The sequence below is a fragment of the Salvelinus alpinus genome, chromosome 34 (genome assembly GCF_045679555.1).
Source record: "Salvelinus alpinus chromosome 34, SLU_Salpinus.1, whole genome shotgun sequence".
Taxonomy (NCBI): domain Eukaryota; kingdom Metazoa; phylum Chordata; class Actinopteri; order Salmoniformes; family Salmonidae; genus Salvelinus; species Salvelinus alpinus.
The window spans coordinates 15,840,139-15,865,251 of NC_092119.1; the positions used below are offsets into that span (position 1 = coordinate 15,840,139).

Sequence of the window (25,113 nt, forward strand, 5' to 3'; positions counted from 1 at the left end):
AAAATGTGTGGGCAGAACTGAAAAAGCATGTGCAAGCAAGGAGGCCTACAAACCTGACTCAGTTACACCAGCTCTATCAGGAGAAATGGGCCAAAATTCACCCAACTTATTGTGGGAGGCTTGTGGAAGGCTAGCCGAAACGTTTGACCCAAGTTAAACAATTTAAAGGCAATGCTACCAAATACTAATTGAGTGTATGTAAACTTCTGACCCACTGGGAATGTGACGAAAGAAACAAAAGCTGAAATAAATCATTCTCTCTACTTTATTCTGACATTTCACATTCTTAAAATAAAGTGGTGATCCTAACTGACCTAAAACAGGGGATTTTTACTAGGATTAAATGTCAGGAATTGTGAAAAACCGAGTTTAAATGTATTTGGCTAAGGTGTATGTAAACTTCTGACTTTAACTGTATATGACAAAACAGTTGTGCAAATGTTTAACATTGTGGTAATAAAAAGATTAGCATTTTATTTCATTAACCGCTTTGAAATATAAAAATGTCCATGCAACGCTTATGTTTTGCATTTAGATATTAGTTAATATTACATTTACAGGAATATATAATTTCTACAAAGGTTATCAGGTTTACATAATTTGTTACAAGAAGTCAAAAGAAAAACAGTACACATACACACATACTGAAACTATTGCAAAGGTAAAAACAAGCTGCCATCATGACATTGCATACGCATTCAATAAGGCTATGTTCTGCAATAGTTTTAAAATCTGAAATTAAACTTACCAAATATATTTGTAGTTATAGACAAAAAAAGCCAGTATGTGTGACTTCTTAACAAAATAGCTTTACATATATGTTCACAGGCAAAACAAACGAATACACAAATATAGTTTTGTCTTTCAGATGCAACTAGTGATAAAATAAGCATTTTGTATCAGTATTTTGGTCTGTGTCAACTAACCATTGCGGTGCATAGTTTGCAAACTTTGCATATAGTAAGTCAACTATATAATTCTTAGACGAATGATCTCATTCGTGCAAATGCAATGTGATACAAATTCTAGTCACTACACATCTCTGAGCAAATGTTATATTACCGGTATGTGCTGATTTGAGCAAACATTTACTGTCTGACGGAAGACTGATAAAACACAGAAAGATCCTGAAAAAATCTACATACCTGTATATCTAATCACAGTTTGTCTTTGCATTCTTTTGGTGAGCAGTGGGTAAATATGTCCTGTGTTGAATGTAATGTGAGTGTATTATATGTTGATACAAATAAATGTTAGACTACTGTTCAATCCACAAATTACATTATGAGTAAAGAAAATTAAACTCAGATACTCTGTGTAAAATAAACGTATCTGATGCAAAGGGAAGGACAAATTGTCTTAATTCAAACATAGATAATATGTAGTATACATTATCGTACCTCCAATTTCTGATAATATGACATGAACAGGAACAAGGATTGTATTCAAAGAGGTACAAGTACTTAACAGACATACTGATATAATAGCCTTGCAACTAATGTGAATGTATCCAAAGAGCTGAAGAAGGTCTCTAGATGCAAAAGTGTGCTTGGTAATGGAAGTCAGGATGGATGCAGCTTTACCTCCGTTGTGGTGGGTCATCATTCATGTATGGACTTCTACCTTCTCTTTCAGGGATTCCTTGGTAGTCCAGCACTCTTTTAGCTTGTTGAACGAAAAAGGACAAAAAAATTCAGGAGGACATTATTTCAGTATACTCCTTCAAGTACTTAAAACCAAAAGTAATATAACGAGAAATTAAAAGGACTGACTTACCATAATACATCCGTTTGTTGGAATGGCTGAAGTCTTATTTGTTTTCACTTATAGATTGAAAGCTTTGAGGCTCAAGTGCAATATCAAAGACCTCTTCACTGACCTGCAGCATCTCCTCTACTCCTCCACCTATTTTGTTGCTCAGAACTTCTAAGACATGGGATTTTACTGTGCCAAAATCTTCCTCAGCATCCAGCCACACTTCTTGGTCATTCTCGTCCTCTGTGTGTAGGATAGACTCTTCTGCATTCATCATTACCTGTTCTGCTTCAGGGTTTGGGGTGCACACCACTAGTTCAGTTCGGGTATGCAGTGGTGCTGGAGGGATATGCAGTGGTGCTGGAGTCGTATGCAGTGGCGCTGGAGGGGTATGCAGTGGCACAGGAGGTGCAGTGTCATTTGTTTGCTCAATTTGACTGACTTCACAAAGTTGAGTACTTTCCATTGATTCTGTTGGAACACAGTCAGTATTCACAGCACTTTTTGCAGTAGTACTTGCACTTTCTATTGATTCTTTCAGAAAGCTATCAGTGTTCACTGCAGTAGTACTTGGAGGTGGCCAAATAGCAAGTGGTGGTGAATCCAATCCTGCAGACACCACTCCAGCGTCTCTGGGTTCAATGTGAAGATGGATATGGACATGGGATTCAATAGATAGTCTCTTTTCAAACGATTCAACTGATTCCTTTGCTGATTGTACTACCATTCCAACCAGTTCTTTCTCATGCCCACTGGTAGATTCTGAATCTACTTCGGGCGCAATAAAAAATTCAACCTCCGTTCCATAAACTTCTTGCACATTTGACTGCAAACAGGACTCTACAAATGTATTGGGAACTATGTCATCTGGTACTTTGTCAACCTCGAAAGTAGACTCTGCAAATGTCTCGGGAGTTGTTCTATCCTCACATACTGTATCAACTTTGAGAGAAATTGAGGGCTCAGTTTCTTTGTCTGAAGGTTTGTGCACAATTCCCTGAGTATTAAGTTCTAAGTAGTTTTCAAATAAGTGAATTTTATTTTGCACCTGTGCAGCTACACCTGTACATCCTTGAGCATCTGTAACTGCCACCACTGGTATACCCTCTGGTGATTTAGAAACTTCGGCTTCACTCGTTAATTCAATTTCAGCCTTTTCACTTGATTGTGGTACAACATTGGAGTCAGCTTCTGATGAGTTCTGCTGTACATGTTGGAGAATTTCTTGAGTTATAATACTGCTTTCCTCTTCAAACATGGCCTCCTCAATCTTCTCAATGGCATTCTCACCCTCTCCTTTGTCCTCCATTTTGTCACAAATGTCTATGACTTCCTTAACATCGGTTGAGGAAACCACCTCAAGTGCTGTCTCCAGAATCGCTTCAGCTGACCCAATCTCAGCATTTGCATCCGTCACTTGCACTTGGATCTCATGACCCTTGACATCAGTTAAGACCACAAAAACTGCATCAACAATTGCTTCAGCTGATTCAATCTCTACATCCATCTCTTGTACTTTGATCTCATGATCAGTGACATCAGTTAAGCCAACTTCAAGCACATTCTCAATAATTACTTGAGCAGACTTTAGCTCTGCATCCGCCACTTGTACTGTGATCTCGTGATCGTCAGTTGTGCCCAACTCAAGCGTTGTCTCAACATGTGCTTCAGCTGATTCAATCTCAGCGTTCACCTGTTGTACAAGAGTCTCGTGATCATTGACATCAGTTGAGCTAACTTCAAGCACTGTTTCAACAGTTTCTTCAGCTGACTTTATCTCTGCATCCGTCACTTGTACTCGGATCTCAAGACCATCAACAAACTGTGCTGATGGCACATTCTTCCTCACAACCATGTCCCCTTTCTTTAGTGTCTGAACCATAGAAGAGTCTACAAGTGGGCTTAGAGCACCCACACAATCCATTTTCTCTGGGGATTCTACTTCAGGTGCCACTATGCCAATCAAAGATTCCAAAACATTTGATGATTCTAACTTCAGAACGTCAGGTATTGCAGTAGCGACATCTTGAACGTCACATGTGATTGTTTCTGCAACTGGTGTATTCTCCATGTCTACAGAATCCTCCGAAACATCCTCCGAATCCTCCGAAACATCTTTTTCTTCTTTAAGAGTGACCTCCGTGAGAGCCTGTGTGAAAACAAGTTTGTTTGTCACCGAAACTTCCAGGCGCTCTGTATCAGGCTGTGGAGTGTCTTCTGCTATGGCCTTTCCTTCAAGCTGAGCTACACCCTCTTCTGAATTAACAGTGGCTACTGGTCTTATCTCTTCTAACTCGTTTACCAATTCTGTTTGTTGGTCCTTTTCAATTTTTATATGCATGATTGGAATTGATTCATCTTCAGCTTTATGTACCTCATCTGTAGTGATTCCTGCAGCACCAGACTCTTCAGTTTCCTCAGGTGCCAACTCTGTGGGTACTACCTTGCTGACTTCTAATGGACACTCCACCACATGAGTCACTGGGCTTTCATCAACAGCATCTATTTGTTGCGACTCTTCACCTGTGCAGATTACAACTGCGTCTGATTTTTCATGAGCTGTCAAAACTGTTGCTTCCGTCTCTTTTGGTGTCTGTAATATTTGTGGAGAAACTGAAACGGTAACTGCTTCCAAGTGCAGGTCTTTTGTAATTACCGATGAGAGAGTTGGGGTTCTGTTAATGATTTCAACCGCCTCATGCAGAATTACCTCTGTGTCTTTCAACTCGTATTCTGCAGGCACAGGTGTTGTGTTGCCTGATGTTTTGGGAGACTCCTCTGTCAGCTGTGACACTGCTGATACCATTTCTGTTGATTCATCATCTAGAGGTTCTGGGGCAGTGACTGCTTCAGATGTCAACTCGATTAGGTCCTCGGCTATGGTATCGTCTCGAGTGGCTTCTTCAGCAGTGGACACTTGTGTGGCAATGGTCTCCTCTATTACGCCTTCCTCAGGTATATCACTGAGTTGCTGATGTTTACTTATGAATTCCGTAAGATCCTCAAAGTCTTTCGTAGCAGTGGGGGATGTTGATGGGGCCAACTGCTCCACAGTATCTTTGGCTTGAGCCTTCTCTGCTTCAGTGGGCAGGGTGTCTTTGGATATGGCCGATTCGGTGACCAGCCTAGAGACATCTGGCTGGGTTATTTCTTCTGTAATGTGTAATGGAGTTTCTATAACAGCCTCAGTTAATATTCTGTGTTTCTCTCCTAGCTCTTCTGCATCAAACTCGGACATGGGGACCACTGCTGGTGTTTCAGAGTCCTCCTCATCATCCGATCCAACACCTTTATCTGCCTCGTCAGAAGATATTGGTTCCTGCTTTCCTCCATTCTTTCGCTTTTTGCGTCCAGGGATGAGTTTCTTTAGAGAAAATGAAGACTCCTCTTTGGTGATTTCGCTGTCAGATGCCATCTGCTCTGGTGAGCTAACTTTGCTGGCCTCCTCGGTTTTTGCCTTCCTATTTGAGGTGACCAGCTTTTTAAGGGATTTCCATGTTGACCCCCCTTCACTCTCTAAGGGACTTACAGCTTGCTCAGGGGAAGAGTTCAAATGTTCATAACCTTCCTCCTGAGAACTGTCCAGTGGAGACTCTGCAGTGTTTCCAGGTTCACTTAGTGTTTCACCTTCATTCATGGGTGCTTCCTCCTCTGAGTCAGATGTTTTTCTTCCCCTCCTCTTTGCAGATCCACATAGGAGGGCCTCCCAAGAAACAGATATTTCTACTTTCTTTTTGGTCTCTTCTGTGAAACGTTCTAGTACCTGCTCTCCTTCACATTGCTTTGGCTCCTCATGTGAGCCTACAAGTGCTAACTCATCCTCACTCTCAGAAGATCTTTTGGGACGTCTTGTGGGCGTCATTAGCTTTTTGAAAGAAGTCCAGGTGCCATCCTTTTTCCTTTCACCGTCAGAGGTTATATCACTATCTGATTCGTGGCTTGACCCTAACGGAGCAGACATTTTTACCTGTTCTGCTGCTAATTCTTCTGTTGAAGAGGCAGGATGTTCTCCTCTCTGGTACTCCTCTGACTCTGTGGATGACAGTAAATCCTCAGTAACATGCTCACCAGACCTGGTCAACTCATCTGATTTCTTACCTCTCCGCTTCCTAGAAAGCTTCTTCAAACCAGCCCCATATAAGAGCTTCCTGAGTGGACTTCCTTGGTTTTTAGCTTTCTCTTGTGAGCTAAGAAGTTCAGCTTCATTTGAGATAACTGTGTGGAATCCCAAAGAAGGAGACTGCTCTTCTTGGACTGGACCTCCTTGGCTTTTAGCTTTCTCTTGTGAGTCAAGAAGTTTAGCTTCATTTGTTTCAGCTTCATTTGTTTCAGCTTCATTTGAGGTAACTGTCAGTAATACCTTAGGAGCTGGCTCCTCTTCAGGAACATATTCTGTGACTGTGACGAATCCCCATGAATGAAACTGTCCTTCAAGACTTTCCTGGCTTTTAGCTTTCTCTTGAGAGCTAAGAAGTTTGTCTTCATTTGTTTCAGCTTCATTTGTTATAACTGTTACAAATCCCAAAGAAGGAGACTGCTCTTCAAGAATATCCTGGACTGAACTTCCTTGACTTTTAGCTTCCTCTTGAAAGCTAAGAAGTTCAGCTCCATTTGAGATAATTGTCTGTAATTCCTCAGTAGCTGGCTGCTCTTCAAGGACATCCTCTCTATTGTCACTAATTTTAGGGACATTACTCATCATCAGTTCAGGGACATTGGATGTCTCAGCCATCAGGGAATCTGTTACTGTCTCTTGAACTTCATTCTCATTTTGTTTCCCCTCAATGACCGATATTGTCTCAACATCTGGACTGATCTCGTCTTTTGTTTGTTCTTGCTCAAGACTAGCTTCCTCTGGTGTGTTTACATCCTCCTGTTTTTCAATGCTTTGCGGTTCGTGTTCTTTCTCAACAGTTTCATCTTTGGGCGTTTCCTCTCCTAAATATTTTTTATTTTTATTTAAACCAGCGAAGATTCCCGTGGTGAAAAACTTCTTAATCGGGGATATAATTTCTTCTTCAACATCCGGAATGGTTGGTGCTGGTGTGTCTGTCTCTTCAGTAGGGATTACTTCCTCCTTGACTTCGTCCTTGGGTTCCTCATTGACTTCTTCCTTGGGTTCTGTCTTGGGTTCTTCCTTGACTTCTTCCATGACTACCTCCTTAGATTCCTCCTTGGGTTGTTTCATGGGTTGCTTGACCTGCTTGTGTATTTTTCCTGTCAGGAAAAAACGTTTAAATGGAGACATTTCTTCAACTATAGGAATGGGTATGGCTGGTGCCTCTCCCTCTGCCTGTGCCACTTCTTCAGGTGTGATTTCCTCCTTTGATTCTATTGTTTCAGTGGTCTGTTCCTTGGTGGTTTCATTAAGGAACTCTTCAAATGTGAGGTCCATCATCGTAGGATGAGAGGTAGAATCATCAGCCGGTTCCACTGGTGAATCAGCAACAACGTTGGTCGGTGCTTCGTCAATATATGCTTCTAGTGTATCATCTACAAGCTCTGGTGTATGGCCAACACATTCTTTTATCGTATCATCAGTCAGATCCTCAGGCGTGCTCTGCTCAGTATTCTCCTCAGCATTATCTATAGTGGTCTCCTCTGCATCCTTGCTGTCTTCGGGAATACGTGCTTCATCCTCTTCTTTCTTAGGGCTCACTTCTGGTATTGTGTCAGAGTCTTTTTTCAATGTGAATTTTAAACCAATTGAACTGAAGAACTTTTTAAAACTATCATTGACTTCATTCAATTTAACGTCTGTTTCAGTCTCATTTGTTGATGCTTCGTCGTCTGCATCTGGTGATTCCTTCCCATCACTGTCTGCGTTTTCCAGAGGCGGTACCTCCTCTGTGAGAGTCTCTATCATCTCCGGAATGTCCTCTTTCTGAGAAACAATAGATGAATTTGTCTCACCAACTGTAATGAGAAACAAATATGCATTACTCAAAACTGTTCAATTGTGGGCTAATTGCCTGATTCATATGAATAACTAATAATTATAAACTACTTAACTCTTTCCAGCCCCCTATAAAGCTTAATGGGATGTGTTAACCAATATCATAACATTGTAAAAACTTGAGGAAACAATTGAACTCTTTATCAAGAAATCGAAAGTAAATCCTTTCTCATACAGACACACACAAACTAACGCTCTTCCAAACGGTGATGACTCACCCTCTGCAACGACTCCGTCTTCACACAGGACATTGACCTCCTCAGTCTGGTCCTCTGCTTTTTCACTCAGTCCGGAGATCTGTCCATTCTTTTGGAGTAACTAAAATGGAGAAGGGAACATTTTAGATATACCAGTGCATTCGGAAAGTATTCAGACTAGAGGTCGAGCGATTATGATTTTTCAACGCCGATACCGATACCGATTATTGGAGGACCAAAAAAAGCCGATACCGATTAATCAGACGATTTATATATATATATATATATTTGTAATAATGACAATTACAACAATACTGAATGAACACTTATTTTAACTTAATATAATACATAAATAAAATCAATCTAGTCTCAAATAAATAATGAAACATGTTCAATTTGGTTTAGATAATGCAAAAACAAAGTGTTGGAGAAGAAAGTAAAAGTGCAATATGTGCCATGTAAAAAAGCTAATGTTTAAGTTCCTTGCTCAGAACATGAGAACATATGAAAGTTGGTGGTTCCTTTTAACAGGAGTCTTCAATATTCCCAGATAAGAAGTTTGAGGTTGAGTTATTATAGGACTATTTCTCGCTATACCATTTGTATTTCATATACCATTGACTATTGGATGGTCATATCCGGAAACTATCATTTCGAAAACAAAACGTTTATTCTTTCAGTGAAATACGGAACCGTTAGGTATTTTATCTAAATATTAAGTCTAAATATTGCTGCTACATTGCACAACCTTCAATGTTATGTCATAATTACGTAAAATTCTGGCAAATTAGTTACGGTCTTTGTTAGGAAGAAATGTTCTTCACACAGTTCGCAACGAGCCAGGCGGCCCAAACTGCTGCATATACCCTGACTCTGCTTGCACAGAACGCAAGAAAATGGACACAATTTCCATAGTTAAAAGAAATTAATGTTAGCAGGCAATGTTAACTAAATATGCAGGTTTAAAAAGATATACTTATGTATTGATTTTAAGAAAGGCATTGATGTTTATGGTTAGGTACACATTGGTGCAACGACAGTGCTTTTTTCACGAATGCGCTTGTTAAATCACCCGTTTGGCGAAGTAGGCTGTGATTCAATAACAAATGAACAGGCACAGCATTGATTATTTGCAACGCAGGACAAGCTAGATAAACTAGTAATATCATCAACCATGTGTAGTTAACTAGTGATTATGTTAAGATTGATTGAGACTGTCACGCAGTCTCCTCGTGGAAGTGCAATGTAATCGGCCATGATCGGTGTCCAAAAATGCCGATTACCGATTGTTATGAAACCTTGAAATCGGCCCTAATTAATCGGCCATTCCGATTAATCGGTCGACCTCTAATTCAGACCCCTTCCCCTTTTCCACATTTTGTTACGTTACAGCCTTATTCTGAGAAAAAATAAGAATCCCGCACACTGCTCTTGATAGTATCACTGCTCTTTAATAAGCTTACGTATCGGTCTCACGACCTTCGTCAGAACTTTACATTAAAGCCTTATTCTGAAATATATTTAAAAAAATAATTTAACCCAATTTGTAAGTCGCTCTGGATAAGAGCGTCTCCTAAATGACTTAAATGTAAATGTAAATGTAATCAATCTACACACAATATTCCATATTGTCAGAAGTGAAAACAGGATTTTAGAATTTTTTGCAAATGTATTAAAAATGAAAAACAGATGCAGTCCACCTGTGGTAAGTTCAATTGATTGGACATGATTTGGAAAGGCACACCTGTCTGTATAAGGTCCCACTGTTGACAACGCATGTCAGAGCAAATACCAAGCCATGAGGCCAAAGGAATTGTCCGTAGAGTTCCGAGACAGGATTGTGTCGAGGCACAGATCTGGGGAAGGGTACGAAACAATGTATGTACCAAAACATGTCTGCAGCATTGAAGGTCCCCAAGAACACAGTGGCCTCCATCATTCTAAATGGAAGAAGTTTGGAACCACCAAGATTCTTCCTAAACTGAGCAATCGGGGGAGACGGGCCTTGGTCAAGAACCCGATGGTCACTCTGACGGAGCTCCATAGTTCCTCTGTGGAGATGAGAAAACCTTCCAGAAGGACAACCATCTCTGCAGCACTCCACCAATCAGGCCTTTATGGTAGGTTGGCCAGACGGAAGATTAACGGAGCAAAGTACTGAGAGATCCTTGATGAAAACTTGCTCCAGAGCGCTCAGGACCTCAGACTGGGTGAAGGTTCACCTTCCAACAGGACAATGACCCTAAGCACACAGCCAACACAACGCAGGAGTGGCTTCGGGACAAGTCTCTGAATGTCCTTGAGTTGCCCAGCCAGAATCTGGACTTGAACCAGATCGTACATCTCTGGAGAGGCCAGAAAATAGCCTTGCAGCGACGTTCCCCATCCAACCTGACAGAGCTTGAGAGGATCTGCAGATAGAAATGGGAGAAACTCCCCAAATACAGGTGTGCCAAGCTTGCAGCGTCATACCCAAGAAGACTCGAGACTGCAATCACTGTAAAGGGTCTGAATACTTATGGAAATGTGATATTTCTGTTTTTGCTTTGTCATTATGGAGTATTGTGTGTAGATGGATGAGGAGGGAAAAAAACAATTTAATCAATTTTAGAATAAGGCTGTAATGTAACAAAATGTGGAAAAAGTCAAAAGGTCTAAATACTTTCCGAATGCACTGTATACACAACATAGCTTAAATGTATGAGAAGTCACTTTCCTCAGAGTCATATTTTCCCTTGGGAGAAAGGGGGGACAGCATGTTATCTTGTAAAATGGTATTGCTTTTAACTCAGGAACCAGGATGTCCTCCATGAAGTTAGGATCATTTTGCATTCTAGAAATCTGATAATTTACCTCCTCAGACAAGTGATATTGGAAAATGTGGGAACCACGGGCACAGATGATTAACAGTCATTTGTGTGCTGTGTTGAAATGCATTACGAGGAGACACCTACAGTATGATGCTCGCCATTCTATGACAGCTAGACAACAATGAACTAAACAAATGTGCATGGGGGGTGCCAGTATGTCTCAAATGAAACAATGACATGTTTCAGTCGCCATGTTGCATCACTGTTTGTGGTTCCAGTCACTCAATTCATGCATTGTTTTGACCTCGTTGACCTGCTGACCTATAACATTATAATCATATAACATTAATTTGAAAATGTAACATTGCAGTAGAAAAAAAATGCTGCCAAACACACAGTAAAGTACACGTCTTCCTTAATTTATTTCTATAATATGGTAATGTGTGATGCTTGCTACGCTGTTTTTGGACCAATATGCATGAGACAAGGTGCAAAATAAACATTGCACATTGGTTCCTCATTTCATGACATTGCTTTTACATTGTGACATAATCTCGTGACTTTTATTGACAGACTGAACAACCCACAGCTATTTTCCCTGTTTTGCCATCAGTCTTCACTGAGTAAAGCAAAGTGAAGCCTTCTACAGACTAAGTACCTCTTTAGGTTCTGCCCCAAATGGCACCTTCCTATTCCTTATTTAGTGCATTACTTTTGACCAGAGCCCTATGGGCCTTTAGTGCACTAAATAGGGAATAGGGTGCCATTTGGGATGCATACATTGTCTATTTATAGAGAACTTTGGCTCAGTTGGCTGAATCATAGCTGCTGCTGACTCATGATTCTATCCATCCCTGCTGTGGGGTGGTCCTCTAAAACAGCATATACTCACTCACACACAGAGAGAGAGAGAGAGAAACCCACTAAAATGCTCTTAGGACTAAACCTGCTGTCAGCAACAAAGCCATTGTTGTTGTTTACGTTTAATTCCTTAAAGAATATCGAAATTGGTCATCAAACCAGAACAAAAGAGAGTAGAAGTGATAATGTTTGGTAATAACCTTATCGTGAATATGCATTGATTAACTATTTATCAGTGTTCATATACCAAAAAAAAAAAAAAAGTATTGAATTATTTTATTTATCAACGTTTGTTAAGCATTTATATGCATGCTCATTTACACATGCACATTTAGAGGAATTTATAACGGCTTAGTCATGAAAGTTATAAGGTGTAACAAATGTATTTATTTAGGAATTGGAGTCCCCAAATGCACAGCTAACAGACTTCCTGCACATCCACAGCGCAGTTCATCATGTCTTGTTACAGTACATAGATAATCAATGTAGCTCTACACAGAGTGCAGAGAAGGTCAACTTCTATATCTCTCCATTCAGGGACCCAAGCTTAACTTAGATACATCTAAGAATGAAAGGTCATCGTTCCACTAGTAGCGTTTCCCACTGGTATTCTATTATATGGTCTCCAACAACTGAAACAATATGGTAGAAAGTTTTTAAAAAACTGGCTCATGATAGTGCAAATAATAACTTGACTTTCCAATGACACAGAAGATGGTGTATCTCTTTACCAGGTTAGTCCCACTGAGGATGACATATTTATCCCAGGGAAGACCTGGCTAAGAGGCAACGTAATAATATCAACACACAATCAAAAGCCAAACATTAACTTGCAGATAAGTGGCAAAAAGGGCAGTGACACAATGTGTGAAATGAATTACTTGTTCCTTTAATTTCTTATTCTTATTTGTAAAATTTCTTACGTGCATTGTTAGTTAGGGGCTTGTAAGTAAGCATTTCACTGTAAAGTCTACACCTGTTGTATTCAGCGCATGTGACTAATACAATTTGATTTGATTTAGATATGAACAGTCCCTTACAGAGCTGTAAAGTATTTCCCTGTCTTTGACCATGCCTATTAATTTGAAGCCTAATAAGATAAATAAAAGCAAGCTATGGTCATAGAATTGGGAATGAGACTATTAGAATGGACATTAACCTTCTTATGAGGGTATAAAGATCAGCCATGGTCAGGGAGTTGGTTAACCATGGTTTGCCAGTGCAGTGATAAGATATTGTGTAAAATAACAGCTAGCCATACAGCTTTAGAGGAATGATTCCATAAATGTTTCAAATTAACTGCCAATACGGCAACATTCCATTCAAACAGTGCAGTCAATCCACAGCCAAACACTGGGTCAAATCACCCCTCTACGATTTAATAGGATCTCTATGGTTATGATAGCCTATGTATTGTGAGCATTATATTGACTCCATGTTATTGGAGGTAGCCTACGAATTAAGAAAGTCTATAGAAATAAACAAAATAATAGCCTACATGTACTGTATCTGGTCATATCTAGAACCAAAAATAGAACACGTTTTACAATGGAGATACACTACATGAATAAAAGTATGTGGACACCTGCTCGTCGAACATCTCATTCCAAAATCATGGGCATTAATATGGAGTTGGTCCCCCCCTTGCTGCTATAACAGCCTCTACTCTTCTGGGAAGGCTTTCCACTAGATGTTGGAACATTGCTGCGGGAACTTGCTTCCAATCAGCCACAAGAGCATTAGTGAGGTGGGGCGACTAGGCCTGGCTCGCAGTCTGCGTTCCAATTCATCCCAAAGGTGTTCGATGAGGTTGAGGTCAGGGCTCTGTGCAAGCCAGTACAGTTCTTCCACACCGATCTCGACAAACCATTTCTGTATGGACCTCACTTTTTTGCACTGGAGCATTGTCATTCTGAAACAGAAAAGGGCCTTCCCCAAACTGTTGCCACAACGTTGGAAGCACAGAATCGTCTAGAATGTAATTGTATGCTGTAGCATTAAGATTTCCCTTCACTGGAACTAAGGGGCATGAACCATGAAAAACAGCCCCAGACCATTATTCCTCCTCCATCAAACTTTACTGTTTGCACTATGCAGTGGGGCAGGTAGCGTTCTCCTGGCATCCGCCAAACCCAGATTCGTCCGTCGGATTGCCAGATGGTGAAGCGTGATTCATTACCCCAGAGAACACATTTCCACTGCTCCTGGCATCCGCCAAACCCAGATTCGTCCGTCGGATTGCCAGATGGTGAAGCGTGATTCATTACCCCAGAGAACACATTTCCACTGCTCCAGAATCCAAGCTTTACACCACTCCAGCCGACACTTGGCATTGCGCATGGTGATCTTAGGCTTGTGTGCGGTTGCTCGTCCATGGAAACCCATTTCATGAAGCTCCCGGTGAACAGTTATTGTGCTAACGTTGCTTCCAGAGGCAGTTTGGAACTTAGTAGTGAGTGTTGCAACCAAGGACAGACATTTTTTTACGCGTTACGCGCTTCAGCACTCGGCGTTCCCGTTCTGCGTGCTTGTGTGGCCTACCACTTCACGGCAGAGCCGTTGTTGCTCCTAGATGTTTCCACTTCACAATAACAACACTTACAGTTGACCGGGGCAGCTCTAGCAGGGTAGAAATTTGACAAACTGACTTGTTGGAAAGGTGGCATCCTATGACGGTGCCACGTTGAAAGTCACTGAGCTCTTCAGGAAGTCCATTCTACTGCCAATGTTTGTCTATGGAGATTACATGGCTGTGCACTCGATTTTATACACCTGTCAGCAACGGGTGTGGCTGAAATAGCAGAATCCACTAATTTGAAGGGGTGTCCACATACTTTTGTATATATAGTGTATATTGTATAATCTCAGATTCTAAAACGTATTTTCTTTTTAGTCATAGATATGGCTAATATGTATCCTGGAAACATCATAGTTGGATAGTTTCCAATAGTGAACCATTTAAACCGTTGCATTTTATATAGGCTATGGCCTATTTCCACTGTTCAAAATACAGTACTTTAATTAATTCAAATAATTTGGAATGCAGTGGAATACTTAGCAGATAAAACCAATACTGTATCAACTGCAAGTGGTTGTGTTTTTTTGTTAAACTAAGTATTTAGCACTGGGGCTCACTCACTTCAATCAACTGAATGACAAGCCTTATCACTGCAGCCAGACAAGAATAACACTTCACAGACAGTTGAGAAGCATCCCCTCATTATTATTGTGGGTTTAATTAGCGATAGAAGCCTTTCACTAAATGCCAGGAGACATAAATACATTATCTGATTAGGCTAATAATGCCCGACCATTTGATAAGAATAAATAATAAGATACATTTATCATTAAATTAATGTAACAGTGTGTTGATTATTTATACACTCCCCTGTCCATTCATTTAAAATACTCCATAAATTCCACTGTTGCTATTTAAGGATATAAAGACTACAAATTAATGATGCTGTAGATATATAAATATGTTTCCCGTTGGTTAGTTATTAATATATCAGTCTGCTATATTTTCTTTTTACCTTCGCATCAGTACTCTCGTCATCCTGGACATCGTTCGCACTTTCCTCATTCGCCACAGTTCCCCCGTCCTCGCTCTTGCTGCTATCCTCCGGCCGCCTAGATTCAGTCGCCCCCATGATCAAAACTATAGCGGCTCTCGCTCCTGTCCTGTGTGAGTCGATACCGACGTCAATGACACAGAATATAGCCAGAAATGAAAACAGCAGCAAAAGCTGTTGGGTATGATAGCTCTGACGCTGTGGCTTTCAAATGGTGCAGTCCGGCCCTCTTGTAAACTATTTTAGAAAAACACCCTCCCAGTTAACACATGTAGCCTACGACTCAATACGGCACGCCTTGCCTTGCTGCATCAAGTCTTATGAGTGCAGACTGAGAACCTGTCCTGGGATGACAATTGCAACAAGCATATCAGGCACTGGCAGAGGGCCAGTTGCACGCAGCTATCTTCCATTTAAAGATGGGCTCTAATACTAAAATAAATTAAATCAAGAGCTCCTTTTAAAGGTGAATATCTGAATCTGATTCATACACATACCTCATAGGCCTATATACACTCCCCATTTAAAGGTGTCATAAGTATTTTCGACAAATTCACTTCTATATTTATTAAAGTAGTCAAACGTTTCGTATTTGGCCCTATACTAGCACGCAATGGCTACATTAAGCTTTTGACTCTACAAACTTGTTGGATGATGCATTTGCAGTTTGTTTTGGTTGTGTTTCAGAAGACGTTGTGCCCAATGGAAATGAATGGTCAATAATGTGCTGAACACTTCTACATTAATGGTGATGCTACCAGGATTGTAGATAATCATGAATGAATCGTGAATAATGATGACTGAGAAAGTTACACAGGCACAACGATGAAGACACAACATGGACTGTCTGTTTTGGTAACATTTTTTCCAAATTCTGGTTTCGGCAACAAAATAAACATTTTTTAACCCTTCTGTTTTTCTGAAACCGCAGTCACCATTAAATATTTACGTTTTGAAGAAAATAACCTGTGTGTGTTGTTTTTTCTTGAACAGAAAAACTAGCTTGTCCTAAGAAATGGAAAGTGTGATATTTACCGGTACTGTAATTGACAACAAACCATTACATTTTCATGTGAAATGATTGTAATTTTGTAACGAAAATGTAGGATGGCATTGTGAATATTAATGTCATTGGTCCATGTCACTTAAGAGAGCAATTCTATTTGAGTTGTCTGGTTGAAAAGCCAAATGGGAAGAATTGCAAGGGTTGACACATTCAGTAGAAAGACTGTGGTCCCATCCAGGACAGTCCTTTCTGCCTTCTTAAAACCGTGGATGGTTTATCTTCAATGTCGAGGGAAGCTGACAGTTCTAGGATTATACTCTCCTCTTAGTTTCATCCCAAACTAACATATTTAAATAATCTCTGCTCATTAGCTAACACAGCCATGATGATGCACTTGGACAAAGCTTCAACGACAAAGGGCCATGTGTAAAGAAATGAGGTCCTATCCACTTTATAGGCCACTACTTTTGACCAGAGTCCTATGGATGCACTACATGGGAAAAGGGTGCCATTTGGCCACAGCCATAAAAAGAGTAAGAACTTTGCTCCTCTGAAAAAAGACGTAATCCAAATCAACTGACTGGTCAAATGTTATTCTGGAGACGGAGGAACCAAACTTCATAATGAGATTTTAGGATTAAACGGGCATGTGAATGGAGCACCACGAGTATGCAGGGTAAACAACCCAACCACACAGAAGAACACGTTTGAAACGGCTCTCTCATTTCGCCTGCCTTCCAAGGACTTCTTAGATAATTCAATGTTCATGAGTCTAACTTGCCGAGCAGTGAATTTCAAACACAGATTCAACCACAAAGACCAGGGAGGTTTCCCAATATCTCGCAAAAAATATACCTATTGGTATATGGGTTAAAAAAAAGCAGACATTGAATATCCCTTGGAGAATGGGGAAATTATTAATTACACTTTGGATGGTGTATCAATTCACCCAGTCACTACAAAGATACAGGCGTCCTTCCTAACTCAGTTGCCAGAGAGGAAGGAAATCGCTCAGGGATCTCACCATGAGGCCAATGGTGACTTTAAAACAGTTACAGAGTGTAATGGCTCTGACAGGAGAAAACTGAGGATGGATCAACAACATTTACATTTTACATTACATTTTAGTCATTTAGCAGACGCTCTTCAGATAGCTAGATGGGACAACCATATACAGTATCACAGTCATAGTAAGTATATTTTTTCTCAATAAACTAGTTATCAGTAGTGTATGAGTAGTTACCACATACTACAAAATAAAAATATTTCAAAACATGCATCCTGTTTGCAATAAGGCACTAAAGTAAGACTGTAAAAAATGTGGCAAAGACATTAACTTTAGGTCCTGAGTACAAACCGTTATGTTTGGGGCATATCCAACACAACACATCACTGAGTACCACTCTTCATATTTTCAAGCATGGTGGTGGCTGCATCATGTTATGGGTATGCTTGTCTTCGGCAAGGATTAGGGAGTTTTTTAGGATAAAAATAAATGGAATAGAGCTAAGCACAGGCAAAATCCTAGAGGAAAACCTGGTTCAGTCTGCTATCCAACAGACACTGGGAGACAAACTCACCTTTCAGCAGGACAATAACCTAAAACCATTTTTGGACAGTTGCTAATCAAGGAAGTGATAATCATGTAATAACCATAAAACAAAGTTATAACCAATAGCCATGTGTTGAAGGCAGCATAAAAGCAGTAGTCATCTTGAGCTTTATTACACTGACTAACTATGGGAAGCTTCATTAACAAAAGCAACAAATACACTTTTATAATGCAGCACAGAAGCCTTTGGAAAGTAGTGGAGCGCAGAGATTTCTCTGAACATATGACAAACCTAAACGTTAATTCAATAGAAGGTCCCTGAAACACACTGGTGTTGCTGTGCTGTAGATCCGCATGCTAAGCTAATGGGATGAGTTAATTTGCTTATAGCTAGCTCCAAGCTAACTGAAAACAGCTGATGTTTTCCCCACTGACTACAGCGTTATAACCAATTTGCCTTTAGGGTGTCAAACTCCGAGGGCCATACTGAACATTTGTTATATTTTATCACCATCAAAATGTACAAAACAATAACCCTCTTTCCATTGTTTTTGGAATTTTCTATGCTGCCTGTCAGTTTCAATTTGCTTTTAGTCTTTTAAATGTAGATTGAATTTGTTTTATTACTCAAACAACCTGCCGGCCGCATTGAATCGGCCGGCATCTATAGTACCTAAATACGTCTATCTATCCGTTGGATATTTGGAATAAGGTTATGGTGGCGCATACTTTCACAACATCAGTGGATGCTGATATGGCTTCGTTGCTTTACTGTGGTAGCTAGTAAAAGCCTTTGTGATTGGTTTAATATATTTATGTCTTTGAGAAATTCCCATAGAGGAGGCACAGCCTATAGGCCATACAGTTTACTTAGCTTGAATATTTTGTTTTGTAACATCATCCATAAAAACCCATGATCAGAACATCATCATCTATAACTGAGTCATCCATGAACTCTTACTGGACGGACGGACCGAACGGACCAGCTTTGGTTCACTCCCACAAGTAATTGTACTAACTAACCGGTTGCTGTAATCCAATTAATCTGAATGTCCTCTTCTGCTTTCTACATGAAGTAGATCTGCCAAATTCTCTAAAGCTGTTTTCAGTCATGGGCTCTGTGTTCCAAATGGCAACCCTATTCCCTACATAGTGCACTACTTTTGAGTCAAATTAGTGCACTGTATAGGGAATAGGGTGCCATTTGGGACACAGACAACATTTCTGTGGGATAACATAACTGAACATGTTTACCAATAGAAGAAAATGGGCTAGTATGTAGAGGTGCTATGTAGGACTCAGTATGCTGGAGAAAATTTATGAACATGTAGAGGGTTTGTACTGTATGAACATGTAGAGGGTTGTACTGTATAAACATGTAGATGGTTGTACTATATGAACATGTAGAGGGTTGTACTGTATGAACATGTAGAGGGTTGTACTGTATGAACAAGTAGAGGGTTGTACTGTATGAACATGTAGAGGGTTGTACTGTATGAACATGTAGAGGGTTGTACTATATGAACATGTAGAGGGTTGTACTATATGAACATGTAGATGGTTGTACTGTATGAACAAGTAGAGGGTTGTACTGTATGAACATGTAGAGGGTTGTACTGTATGAACAAGTAGAGGGTTGTACTGTATGAACATGTAGAGGGTTGTACTGTATGAACATGAAGATGGTTGTACTATATGAACATGTAGAGGGTTGTACTGTATGAACATGTAGAGGGTTGTACTGTATGAACATGTAGATGGTTGTACTATATGAACATGTAGAGGGTTGTACTATATGAACATGTAGAGGGTTGTACTATATGAACATGTAGAGGGTTGTACTATATGAACATGTAGAGGGTTGTACTGTATGAACATGTAGAGGGTTGTACTGTATGAACAAGTAGAGGGTTGTACTGTATGAACATGTAGAGGGTTGTACTGTATGAACATGTAGAGGGTTGTACTATATGAACATGTAGAGGGTTGTACTATATGAACATGTAGATGGTTGTACTGTATGAACAAGTAGAGGGTTGTACTGTATGAACATGTAGAGGGTTGTACTGTATGAACAAGTAGAGGGTTGTACTGTATGAACATGTAGAGGGTTGTACTGTATGAACAAGTAGAGGGTTGTACTATATGAACATTACATTTACATTTACATTTAAGTCATTTAGCAGACGCTCTTATCCAGAGCGACTTACAAATTGGTGCATTCACCTTATGATATCCAGTGGAACAACCACTTTACAATAGTGCATCTAACTCTTTTAAGGGGAAGGGGGGGGTTAGGAGGATTACTTTATCCTATCCTAGGTATTCCTTACAGGGTTGTACTGTATGAACATGTAGAGGGTTGTACTGTATGAACATGTAGATGGTTGTACTATATGAACATGTAGAGGGTTGTACTGTATGAACATGTAGAGGGTTGTACTATATGAACATGTAGAGGGTTGTACTATATGAACATGTAGAGGGTTGTACTGTATGAACATGTAGAGGGTTGTACTGTATGAACAAGTAGAGGGTTGTACTGTATGAACATGTAGAGGGTTGTACTGTATGAACATGTAGAGGGTTGTACTATATGAACATGTAGAGGGTTGTACTATATGAACATGTAGATGGTTGTACTGTATGAACAAGTAGAGGGTTGTACTGTATGAACATGTAGAGGGTTGTACTGTATGAACAAGTAGAGGGTTGTACTGTATGAACATGTAGAGGGTTGTACTGTATGAACATGTAGATGGTTGTACTATATGAACATGTAGAGGGTTGTACTGTATGAACATGTAGAGGGTTGTACTGTATGAACATGTAGATGGTTGTACTATATGAACATGTAGAGGGTTGTACTGTATGAACATGTAGAGGGTTGTACTATATGAACATGTAGAGGGTTGTACTATATGAACATGTAGAGGGTTGTACTGTATGAACATGTAGAGGGTTGTACTGTATGAACAAGTAGAGGGTTGTACTGTATGAACATGTAGAGGGTTGTACTGTATGAACATGTAGAGGGTTGTACTATATGAACATGTAGAGGGTTGTACTATATGAACATGTAGATGGTTGTACTGTATGAACAAGTAGAGGGTTGTACTGTATGAACATGTAGAGGGTTGTACTGTATGAACAAGTAGAGGGTTGTACTGTATGAACATGTAGAGGGTTGTACTGTATGAACATGTAGAGGGTTGTACTGTATGAACATGTAGAGGGTTGTACTGTATGAACAAGTATAGGGTTGTACTGTATGAACATGTAGAGGGTTGTACTATATGAACATGTACATTTACATTTACATTTAAGTCATTTAGCAGACGCTCTTATCCAGAGCGACTTACAAATTGGTGCATTCACCTTATGATATCCAGTGGAACAACCACTTTACAATAGTGCATCTAACTCTTTTAAGGGGAAGGGGGGGGTTAGGAGGATGTACTTTATCCTATCCTAGGTATTCCTTACAGGGTTGTACTGTATGAACATGTAGAGGGTTGTACTGTATGAACATGTAGATGGTTGTACTATATGAACATGTAGAGGGTTGTACTGTATGAACATGTAGAGGGTTGTACTATATGAACATGTAGAGGGTTGTACTATATGAACATGTAGAGGGTTGTACTGTATGAACATGTAGAGGGTTGTACTGTATGAACAAGTAGAGGGTTGTACTGTATGAACATGTAGAGGGTTGTACTGTATGAACATGTAGAGGGTTGTACTATATGAACATGTAGAGGGTTGTACTATATGAACATGTAGAGGGTTGTACTGTATGAACAAGTAGAGGGTTGTACTGTATGAACATGTAGAGGGTTGTACTGTATGAACAAGTAGAGGGTTGTACTGTATGAACATGTAGAGGGTTGTACTGTATGAACATGTAGATGGTTGTACTATATGAACATGTAGAGGGTTGTACTGTATGAACATGTAGAGGGTTGTACTGTATGAACATGTAGATGGTTGTACTATATGAACATGTAGAGGGTTGTACTATATGAACATGTAGAGGGTTGTACTATATGAACATGTAGAGGGTTGTACTATATGAACATGTAGAGGGTTGTACTGTATGAACATGTAGAGGGTTGTACTGTATGAACAAGTAGAGGGTTGTACTGTATGAACATGTAGAGGGTTGTACTGTATGAACATGTAGAGGGTTGTACTATATGAACATGTAGAGGGTTGTACTATATGAACATGTAGATGGTTGTACTGTATGAACAAGTAGAGGGTTGTACTGTATGAACATGTAGAGGGTTGTACTGTATGAACAAGTAGAGGGTTGTACTGTATGAACATGTAGAGGGTTGTACTGTATGAACAAGTAGAGGGTTGTACTGTATGAACATGTAGAGGGTTGTACTGTATGAACAAGTAGAGGGTTGTACTGTATGAACATGTAGAGGGTTGTACTATATGAACATTACATTTACATTTACATTTAAGTCATTTAGCAGACGCTCTTATCCAGAGCGACTTACAAATTGGTGCATTCACCTTATGATATCCAGTGGAACAACCACTTTACAATAGTGCATCTAACTCTTTTAAGGGGGAGGGGGGGGGTTAGGAGGATTACTTTATCCTATCCTAGGTATTCCTTACAGGGTTGTACTGTATGAACATGTATAGGGTTGTACTATATGAACATGTAGAGGGTTGTACTGTATGAACATGTAGAGGGTTGTACTATATGAACAAGTAGAGGGTTGTACTATATGAACATGTAGAGGGTTTGTACTGTATGAACATGTAGAGTTTTGTACTATATGAACATGTAGAGGGTTGTACTGTCTGAACATGTATAGGGTTGTACTGTATGAACATGTAGAGGGTTGTACTATATGAACAAGTAGAGGGTTGTACTATATGAACATGTAGAGGGTTTGTACTGTATGAACATGTAGAGGGTTGTACTATATGAACATGTAGAGGGTTGTACTATATGAACATGTAGAGGGTTTGTACTGTATGAACATGTAGAGGGTTGTACTATATGAACATGTAGAGGGTTGTACTATATGAACATGTAGAGGGTTGTACTATATGAACATGTAGAGGGTTGTACTATATGAACATGTAGAGGGTTGTACTATATGAACATGTAGAGGGTTGTACTGTATGAACATGTAGAGGGTTGTACTGTATGAACATGTAGAGGGTTGTACTGTATGAACATGTAGAGGGTTGTACTATATGAACATGTAGATGGTTGTACTGTATGAACATGTAGAGGGTTGTACTGTATGAACATGTAGAGGGTTGTACTGTATGAACATGTAGAGGGTTGTACTGTATGAACATGTAGAGGGTTGTACTGTATGAACATGTAGAGGGTTGTACTGTATGAACATGTAGAGGGTTGTACTGTATGAACATGTAGAGGGTTGTACTGTATGAACATGTAGAGGGTTGTACTATATGAACATTACATTTACATTTACATTTAAGTCATTTAGCAGACGCTCTTATCCAGAGCGACTTACAAATTGGTGCATTCACCTTATGATATCCAGTGGAACAACCACTTTACAATAGTGCATCTAACTCTTTTAAGGGGGAGGGGGGGGTTAGGAGGATTACTTTATCCTATCCTAGGTATTCCTTACAGGGTTGTACTGTATGAACATGTAGAGGGTTGTACTATATGAACATGTAGAGGGTTGTACTGTATGAACATGTAGAGGGTTGTACTATATGAACAAGTAGAGGGTTGTACTATATGAACATGTAGAGGGTTTGTACTGTATGAACATGTAGAGGGTTGTACTATATGAACATGTAGAGGGTTGTACTGTATGAACATGTAGAGGGTTGTACTGTATGAACATGTAGAGGGTTGTACTATATGAACAAGTAGAGGGTTGTACTATATGAACATGTAGAGGGTTTGTACTGTATGAACATGTAGAGGGTTGTACTATATGAACAAGTAGAGGGTTGTACTATATGAACATGTAGAGGGTTTGTACTGTATGAACATGTAGAGGGTTGTACTATATGAACATGTAGAGGGTTGTACTATATGAACATGTAGAGGGTTGTACTATATGAACATGTAGAGGGTTGTACTATATGACCATGTAGAGGGTTGTACTATATGACCATGTAGAGGGTTGTACTGTATGAACATGTAGAGGTGTGTACTATATGAACATGTAGAGGGTTGTACTATATGAACATGTAGAGGGTTGTACTGTATGAACATGTAGAGGGTTGTACTATATGAACATGTAGAGGGTTGTACTATATGAACATGTAGAGGGTTGTACTGTATGAACATGTAGATGGTTGTACTGTATGAACATGTAGAGGGTTGTACTATATGAACATGTAGATGGTTGTACTATATGAACATGTAGAGGGTTGTACTGTATGAACATGTAGAGGGTTGTACTATATGAACATGTAGATGGTTGTACTATATGAACATGTAGAGGGTTGTACTATATGAACATGTAGAGGGTTGTACTGTATGAACATGTAGAGGGTTGTACTATATGAACATGTAGAGGGTTGTACTATATGAACATGTAGAGGGTTGTACTATATGAACATGTAGAGGGTTTGTACTGTATGAACATGTAGAGGGTTGTACTGTATGAACATGTAGAGGGTTGTACTATATGAACATGTAGAGGGTTGTACTATATGAACATGTAGAGGGTTTGTACTGTATGAACATGTAGAGGGTTGTACTGTATGAACATGTAGAGGGTTGTACTATATGAACATGTAGAGGGTTGTACTATATGAACATGTAGAGGGTTGTACTATATGACCATGTAGAGGGTTGTACTGTATGAACATGTAGAGGGTGTGTACTATATGAACATGTAGATGGTTGTACTGTATGAACATGTAGAGGGTTGTACTGTATGAACATGTAGAGGGTTGTACTATATGAACATGTAGATGGTTGTACTATATGAACATGTAGATGGTTGTACTATATGAACATGTAGAGGGTTGTACTGTATGAACATGTAGAGGGTTGTACTATATGAACATGTAGAGGGTTGTACTATATGAACATGTAGAGGGTTGTACTGTATGAACATGTAGAGGGTTGTACTGTATGAACATGTAGAGGGTTGTACTATATGAACATGTAGAGGGTTGTACTATATGAACATGTAGAGGGTTGTACTATATGAACATGTAGAGGGTTGTACTATATGAACATGTAGAGGGTTGTACTGTATGAACATGTAGAGGGTTGTACTGTATGAACATGTAGATGGTTGTACTATATGAACATGTAGATGGTTGTACTATATGAACATGTAGAGGGTTGTACTATATGAACATGTAGAGGGTTGTACTGTATGAACATGTAGAGGGTTGTACTATATGAACATGTAGAGGGTT

General features: G+C 39.6%; 1 protein-coding gene across 1 annotated transcript; it reads right to left on the minus strand.

Moving 5' to 3' along the window:
• Nucleotides 1-454: 454 nt before the first annotated feature.
• Nucleotides 455-15,493, minus strand: LOC139563597 (A-kinase anchor protein 12-like). The gene is made up of 4 exons (XM_071382390.1): nt 15,113-15,493; nt 7,930-8,029; nt 1,777-7,671; nt 455-1,665 (listed from the first exon to the last, which is right to left on the minus strand). Exons 1-3 carry the CDS (start codon nt 15,227-15,229, stop codon nt 1,811-1,813), a joined length of 6,078 nt encoding a protein of 2,025 aa, XP_071238491.1. The 5' UTR covers nt 15,230-15,493; the 3' UTR covers nt 455-1,665; nt 1,777-1,810.
• Nucleotides 15,494-25,113: the final 9,620 nt, after the last annotated feature.

Excerpts from the sequence above, each read along its gene's own strand:
- LOC139563597 (XM_071382390.1), bottom strand. The coding sequence starts at position 15,229 with ATGGGGGCGACTGAATCTAGGCGGCCGGAGGATAGCAGCAAGAGCGAG. Across the intron at positions 8,030-15,112 it reads ACGAGAGTACTGATGCGAAG|TTACTCCAAAAGAATGGACA; the intron begins GTAAAAAGAAAA and ends TCTCCATTTTAG. Across the intron at positions 7,672-7,929 it reads AGACGGAGTCGTTGCAGAGG|TTGGTGAGACAAATTCATCT; the intron begins GTGAGTCATCAC and ends TTCTCATTACAG.